The sequence below is a fragment of the Otolemur garnettii genome, unplaced genomic scaffold (genome assembly GCF_000181295.1).
Source record: "Otolemur garnettii isolate 467f Iridium unplaced genomic scaffold, OtoGar3 scaffold00105, whole genome shotgun sequence".
NCBI classification, from domain to species: domain Eukaryota; kingdom Metazoa; phylum Chordata; class Mammalia; order Primates; family Galagidae; genus Otolemur; species Otolemur garnettii.
The window spans coordinates 3,940,040-3,947,537 of record NW_003852500.1 but is presented as its reverse complement, the minus strand read 5'-3'; the positions used below and the strand labels follow the sequence as shown (position 1 = coordinate 3,947,537).

General features: G+C 54.5%; 1 protein-coding gene across 1 annotated transcript in view; it reads right to left on the bottom strand.

Moving 5' to 3' along the window:
* Window positions 1–3,020: 3,020 nt before the first annotated feature.
* Window positions 3,021–7,498, bottom strand: part of CRTC1 (CREB regulated transcription coactivator 1) — an 81,530-nt gene continuing 77,052 nt past the window's right edge. Inside the window, exons 12-14 of the mRNA XM_003796579.2 lie at window positions 6,060–6,146; window positions 5,258–5,438; window positions 3,021–3,966 (exon numbers count right to left, since the gene is read on the bottom strand). Of these exons, the coding sequence (XP_003796627.1) occupies window positions 3,755–3,966; window positions 5,258–5,438; window positions 6,060–6,146 (480 nt within the window). The 3' untranslated portion in view covers window positions 3,021–3,754. The remainder of the gene's footprint in view (window positions 3,967–5,257; window positions 5,439–6,059; window positions 6,147–7,498) is intronic.

The following is a 7,498-nucleotide window of genomic DNA, read 5'->3' as shown; positions in this document are numbered from 1 at the left end:
GTTGGCTCAAGTCAAGGTGGCCTGAGTGAACATCCCAGAGACCCCAAGTCACATATCATGAGACCCCAGGAGGTGAGGAGCCTATGCTCCAAAGAGAACAGGCCCTGTTGCCCACACATCCCAGGCAGACCTCCCAGGTTGGGAGGCTGTGGTGCCATGGCCCCCTCACCTGGAGCACCACCTGTAGATGATGGGACAAGCCCAGAGGCACCTCAGTGGCCCTCACATCCTACCCTTGTGCTGAGGGCCCCTCAGCCTCTGGCTGACAGCTCCATCGGGACCCAGTGAGGGTTGACAGAAGTTGCTGTTTTATCAAGGTTAGAGGTTGACAGAGAACCCCCCCCCCCAATACTGTCAGGCCTTAACCACCCCTCCCAAGCCTATACCTGGGGTTGGGAAGAAGGAGGACCGCCTTCTTTGAAAATACAGAAAACTCAGAATCCAAGTTGGAGCTTAAGTTTGGAAGGATGTTCGGTTATGAACTAGCTCAGGGCCCGCCTGAGGATGGCACCAGCGCCTCCAGAGCTGTCAGGACCAGGACCTAGGCAGAAGGTGCCCTGAGCCCTAACTAATCCCTGTGTGTCTCTTACCCACTTCTGTCACATAGCCCCCAGCCTGACACCCAAGCCCCAGGGCTTAACAGCTGGCCATCAGCTATCCTTGCCCACCCTACTGTGACAACCAGGCCTCCCCAGGATTCCCTCCTGGTAAGGTGTCCTCCTGGGAGCTTGGCTCCCTGAAGAAATCAACCCAAACAGACCAATGTCAGCACCCTTCCCTCCCAGTGGAAGAAAACAAGTGGATGACGGCAGGACCCCAAGAGGGGCACAGAAGCCTCTTCCTTAGAGTACACAGAGGGGCTGACCCCACAGCCTTAGAGCCTCAGGATGAGGGAACAACTTACCAACCTAGGGAGTGACAGTAAACCAAGGCAGGTGGGGGACACCATACTATCAGAAGCACTTAATTGCCTTAATTCCATCCTGGGGAAAGATCTGCACAGCAGCGGCTAGGCTGAAGCTGGGGGCACGCAAGGGAATGGCCCAGCCTCCAACCCAGAGTGGACCGAGTGTCCAGGCCTGCCCCGAGCAAGCAGAGATGCAGGCGGTGGGTCTACATGCATGTCCCACAGCACGGCTTCTCTGAAACCACAGTATTTTCACATCACAAAGCAAAGGGCCAACTCCCTTACATAGTCTTGTTTCAGAAAGTCTTGGCAATTCAAGAATATTTAGTAGAGAAGTGGTATTAAAAAACAAAACAAAATAAACCAAACAAACACAAAATGCCCTGATGCAGACCCTGGGTGGCCTGCCCAGGACCAGGAGGACTATGAACCTTTCCAGAACATGGGGACACCTGGACGCTGTCTCCTGGGCACAACTATATACCTTCCTGGGAAAGTCATGTTCTCACTGGAAAAGGAACTCAGTAACGGACCTAGGCTGTCCTGTTAATACAATGTCACTGTGCACCTGGCTGGAGAATGCTGGGAATGGGTCATGGACCCGCAGTACTCAGAGGTCATTGTCCTTCTCTCCTGCCTTTCTGCATGGAGAATCTAGAGACAGCAAAAGCCACAGACACTGGCTGATGGCTGGATAGGCCAGAAGTGGGGGCTGTCAACATGCCAAGGTTCCCTAGCAGGGTCCCAATACCTTGTTTGAAAATTGCATCCAGGCAGGTTGCTTATAACTGCATTAAGGCCATTTTTAAAAAAAGTTCTACATACAAGTCTAATGGTAATCAAACTCTCCTATGTACATGTAGTTTTTCTTTTAAAAAAGAAATTGTCCCCACTCTTTGCCGCCCATCCTGTTGTGGTAAGGGCTTTTGACCTGGACAGACCAACCCGTCCCTCTCTCTCAGCCCAGAACAGCAGATAGCAGTGGGAGCAATGTGGCCTAAGGGGAGCCTTCTCATGTGAGGGGCCACTCCAGCATGTGCTAACAGTGTCTGGGGGAAAGAGAGGAAGGGATGGTCGCTAGGATCAAATCTGGCTCTCGAGGACAGAGGAGATCTGCGACACCACAAATAAATGCACCACGAGGAAGATGCCAGCCCAGCAGGCAGAGGAGCCAGCAAGAAGGACAAGATGCGATCTGGGAGAGATTAGAACAGTCATTTCTATTCCACAGCAGCCAACAGAAAACCAAGCCAGCTCCAATGCCTCCCTGGCAAGGCCTCTAGTGTGGAGGGTCTGAGATGACCCCCAGATGCCTTGTCACCCCAGCCTTTGAGATGCTTCTGGAACCTGCCACTAGAACAGACTGCTGTCTTCCTCCAGGTCCACCTGCAACACCTCTGAGCTGCCAAGGAGCAACTGGCAGCCAACTCTGCCCACTGAGAGGGGTGTGGGCTGGGACCAGGTCAGGTGTGGAGGAGAGGAAATGCCAGCTCTGTCCGGGTTCTCAGGGTGGACCACTATGAGGACAGTCTCATCTCAGGGGACCAGCCTCAATAACGTGGAGCACATAGGCTTCTCTGAACACTGGTGGGCACCTTCTGAGAGCTACAGGGTTTTCAAAAGACCTTCAATAATAGTAGAGGCTCTTTCCCAGAAGCCTCTTATGCATGAGCAGAGGCACCTCTGGCTACTACAAGCTCCTGCCAAGTCCCAGGGCCCAACCAGCCCTTAAGTGGCCCTTTGGTTTTATGGTTAACTTGGGATGAAACTCAAAAGGCCAGAGACTCAGCAGGCAGCAGACTGCTTTCGGGTGCATTGCCTCCAATTCCAGTTAGCTTAAAAAATAGATAACATAGGATTTCTGGAATAAAAACATGCTCTCAGGCAAGTGTTGGCTTGAAGGATTCAGCTACTCATCTATAACCAAAATATAAATACAAACCAAAAGAAAAAAAAAAACACAACAAAATTTCCCCACCCCACCCCCCATACCTTAAATAATAGTAGGTATTTGTAACAGTACCGGTGAGCACAGTGCAGGGGATGGGAGAGGAAAAGAGATTTAACCCCCCTACCCCGCCCTGGGAATCCCTGCTGTGGTTACCCCTCCAAGCCCATCTGTCCTGGCTGGGTGTTCCATGGCAAGGATGGCCACCAATGCACCTGCCTAGAGGTGAGGCAGGGCTGGAGTAATGGAAATGGGGCAAGGAGGGGGCCTAACGGAGAATAGCTGCATCTCATGCTCTGTTCACTTTGCATCTGTCAGGGTGGATTCTAGCGCTCTGTATGTGCTCAGAAATGTAAAAGACAGCCGTCAAAATAGTGTTTATTTTACTTTGCGTCCACCCCTCGCTCTAACGCCTTCTCCCTTGAACAGGGTAGGTCTCACTCTCTGCCTAACGACGAGCTGGGGGTGGCAGGTGGAGAGGGGTACCAGGGACCAAGAAAGGCAGTGAGAGCTGGACAACAGTCGGAAAATGCACCGCGAAAAACCACGCGCGCCCCTCCCCCAAGCCTGCCCGCCTGCTTCGCCCTGCAGAATAGCTCATACCCCACTGTGGGGGATGAAGGAGCCACTGCAGGGAGGGTCTTGTGGTGGTGGGGATCTCACAGCCTCCGATCCCAGCCTGGCCTTGGGCGGGCCGGTGGTTAGCCCAGCATGTGGCTTCACACTGGGCTTCGTGGGAGGTGGACAACCAAGGGACGGGCTGGCAGGGAGGTGCTTGGCGGCATTGCAAGCTCAGAATCACAAGCTCGGCCGTTGGCAAGGGACGAAGTGCGGCTGTCCCCAGGCTGGGGAGATACCATTGGGACCACTGAGCGGTGGCAGGGTGCCAGCGTGCCCGCTCACAGACGGTCCATCCGGAAGGTGTCCTCAGTGGCCGGGTCAGCCAGGACCATGTCAGGGTCGTTGAGCATGTGTAGTCCGTCAAGGGTCAGGGGGTCAATCTTGAGTTCGTCCAGGGGGAACTGGTTGTCAGAGTCGAAGCTGACGTCACCAACCCCAGCCAGAGAGCTGGTCAGTTCTTTAGAGAGACTGGGTGGGGACTCTCCTGTCACTGCGGGGGGCGGGGGGTACAAAAGGCACAGCTTAACCCCCAGTTTCAAAGCCCCAGATACTGCCTCCATTGCCCACATCCATGTGACCCAGTCAGACCAGGGATGCTCACTTGGGAGATGCTGTCCCAGCGGGGTATGTGAGTGTGTGAGAGACACGGGCAATGTCTAGGGACATTATGGTTGTCAAAACTGGGAAAGGGGATACTAATAGCACCTGGTGAGTGGAAGTCAAGGACACTGCTCAACACCCTACAGTGCACAGGACAGACCCCACCACAGACAACAATCTGGTTCCAGCTGTCAGCAGGTGGAGAAAGCCTGGGCTGAGGGCTGTGTCGCAAACATCAGCATGACCTGAAAATTGTAGGGACCTCGCCTGCCTTGCAAGGTTTTGCCACAAGATCTGCTCAGCCACTAAGAAAGACTGGGGTGAGTGTGGTTTCATGTCCTCTTAGGGGACCCAGCAGCTGCTCAGGCTGGAGGGAACCCTGGTTCCCCCACAAAATCTCTGGTTCAAACCTGGGCTTTCTCCTCTACCCTCAGGGATATGCTGGGCCCCACTGTCCAGATCTGGAAAATGTGTCTGAAATGCTCTGCTTCTGTTAGGGCAATCACAGGGGCTGAATTCTTTTTTTCATTAGTCAGGGGCTTCCCTGCTGGAGCAACTTCCTGACCCACAGGGTGGGGAGGAAGAGCCAGGTCCTGTGCTCAAAGCCCAGGCCAGGGTTTTGAAACATGGATCCCTCCAGCCTGGAGATGCCAGTAGAGACAGTAGGAGGGTCCCAACCTCATTGCTCCAACAGCCCTGGCTCATAAGGGAATTGCCTTCAGGGCTCTCTAGATGGAGCAGGGATGGTGCATATGTGCCATGCAGTACAGAGGCTGGCCTGTCCCCAAGTGCCTGGGTGCCATGCTTAGACTGCTTGGGGGTACTTGTCACAGAGCATGAGAGCTCTTTCGTGTTGCTGGCTGTACCAGGCATGGGCAACCCTGACACACATATAGCTAACTCAGGTCAGTGCCTGGCTCATGGCTCAGGGCTTCCAGCTTTTCAGCCAGAGAAGTGGCCACTGGGTTGGACAAGTGACCAGCTCTGTTCTAAGCACAAAGCATTAGATGTCTGATCCAGGTGTTTCCTTGGCCTTCCCTTACATCCAGGTATGAGTTAAGTTTGGGGTGATGTGAGATGTCCGGCCTTCCTGGGCCCCAGCCAAGTACAGGGACATAGCCTCAGCCCCACCACACCTTCCTCTTGCAGCGTGGGAAGCTCCTAACCTAGGTCTTCCTCACCTGTGAGGATGATGTTGGGGATGCCACTGTGGCTGGGAAAGCCGAGCTGCTGCGCATCTGGCAGGCTCCCATGGCTGCCTGTGAGGCCCATCATGGCTGCCTGTGAATAGTTGAGTGTCGACCCGGAGCTGTACAGGCTACTGGAACTGATGGCATTCTCCATCATGTTGAACTGCTCCAGCTGGGGATGGAGGCACACCAGGCTTTGAGGACCACACTGGGCCCCTGGCTGCTGTTGCCTAGGCCCACCTGCCTGCCTACCTGTGGATGCCACCCCTGCAGGGTGCCCAGCATCAAGGCTGCTGAGCACAAGCTCCCCATAACCCTGGGGCTTCCCCCTCCCTCTTCAGGCTCGCCGCACATATGGATTGATGGATGAGCGAGTGAGTGACCAGTTCCACTCTGTGACCAAGGCCTCCCCTGCCCAGATGCCCCCCAACCTAGCCTCCACGCAAAGCCAATGCAACCTCCCAGCAAATCCACGTGCACGGCCCATACAGAGGTGCTGCTGCCTCCACAGCCACGGCCCCAGCCCTGCCCAGTGATCACCACCTGCCCTTTTCTCCCCTCTGCCCTTGGCCTCCATGAGCAGTCCAGGTGCAAAAGCCACAGAGGGCAAGGTAACATATCCCTGCCAGGGGTCAAGTCCTCTGTACCCCACAGAGACATGGCAGTGGTAGGGGCAGAGGAGTGAAGTCAAGGGGCAGGCAGGATACCCTGAGCATGTGCAGCCCAGACTTGCGAGGCCAAGGTCCTGGCAAGCATCTGTCCTGGGCACCAGCTGGCCTAGGCGCCCGCTCACCTGGTGGGACAGAGCATTAGCCTGCCTGGCCGCCATCTGCTGCTCATAGTACGCGTCCCCAAACACGCTGCCCAGGGTGGAGGAGTGCTGCAGACAGAAGAGAGGCCTGCTATGGTCACAGCCCTGAGACCAGGCAGGGAGTTGGCACCTCCTCGGCCTGGATGGAAGAGAGGCCCCTGGAACTTCCCAGACAACTGCTTGGGATGCAGGAGGCTGATGACATTTTTCTTGGGGTTCTTGGGGTACCCCTCAACCCCAGATGACTTTTATCCACTATCTGCTCCTGGGGGGACCTCTGTACTCTGACATCCCCCCAAATTGCCATCCCCATCTCTTTTCCTAGATCCTAGGTGTGAGAGGCCCCATCGTCACCATATGGAAGGTGGAGGACTCCAGGGATGAGGAAACTGCCCAATAGACCCCAGAGTAGAACTTGTTACCAGGGCCAAGGCAGGAGGTACCCAGATGTTATGATGTGGACAGAACATGTGCTCACTGACTCCTGGCAGGTCCCCAGGAAGACATAGGACAGGGTGCAGGCCACATATATGGACAGGATGGGCACATGGAGTCGGCTGCCAGATGAACAAGCAAAGGACAGGCCCAGGGCCCCCCACCTAGAGTTGCCTGCCCATGAGAACCTCGGGCCCTACTGCTGCAACCCAAGACCAGACACAAACCCACTGGCCATTGCTCCAGGTGTTCAAGGGGCACAGAGCAGAAAGAGACATGCCCACTCCAGTGGTCCCTCTTGGCAGTCAAGACATCCCAAATACCAGGGGAGAGTTTAAACAGCTGCACACCAAAGGGGGCGTCAGAAACTGACCCCACGTTTGGTTAAGCTAGACAATCAAACACGTGAAAACAAATCATTAGCGGGGTCAGTTCCTGACATCCCATTGGTATGAGACTTTAAAGAGTGACACAAGGGGCTCAGCTCCTGTAGCACAGTGGTTACGGCACCAGCCACATACACCGAGGCTGGGGGGTTTGTACCCGGCCCCAGCCAGCTAAACAACAATGACAACTGCAACAAAAAAATACCCAGGCGCTGTGGCCAGTGCCTGTAGTCCCAGCTATTTGGGAGGCTGAGGCAAGAGAATTGCTTAAGCCCAAGAATTTTTTGCTGGGCTGTGATGCCCCAGCACTCTACCAAGGGTGACGTAATAAGACTTTGTCTCAAAAAAAATGAAAAAAAAAAAAAAAAAAGAGTGACACAAGGAAGGACAAGTGCAAAAATTCTGCCTTGGACCAGAAATGGGGGCTCACACCTATAATCCTAACACTCTGGGAGGCTGAGGTGGGTGGATCGCCTGAGCTCAGGAGTTTGAGACCAACCTGAGCAAGAGTGAGACCCCATTCCTACTAAAAAAATAGACAAAAAAAAAAAAAAATTAGCCTTGTGGCAGGCACCTATAGTTCCAGCTACTTGGGAGGCT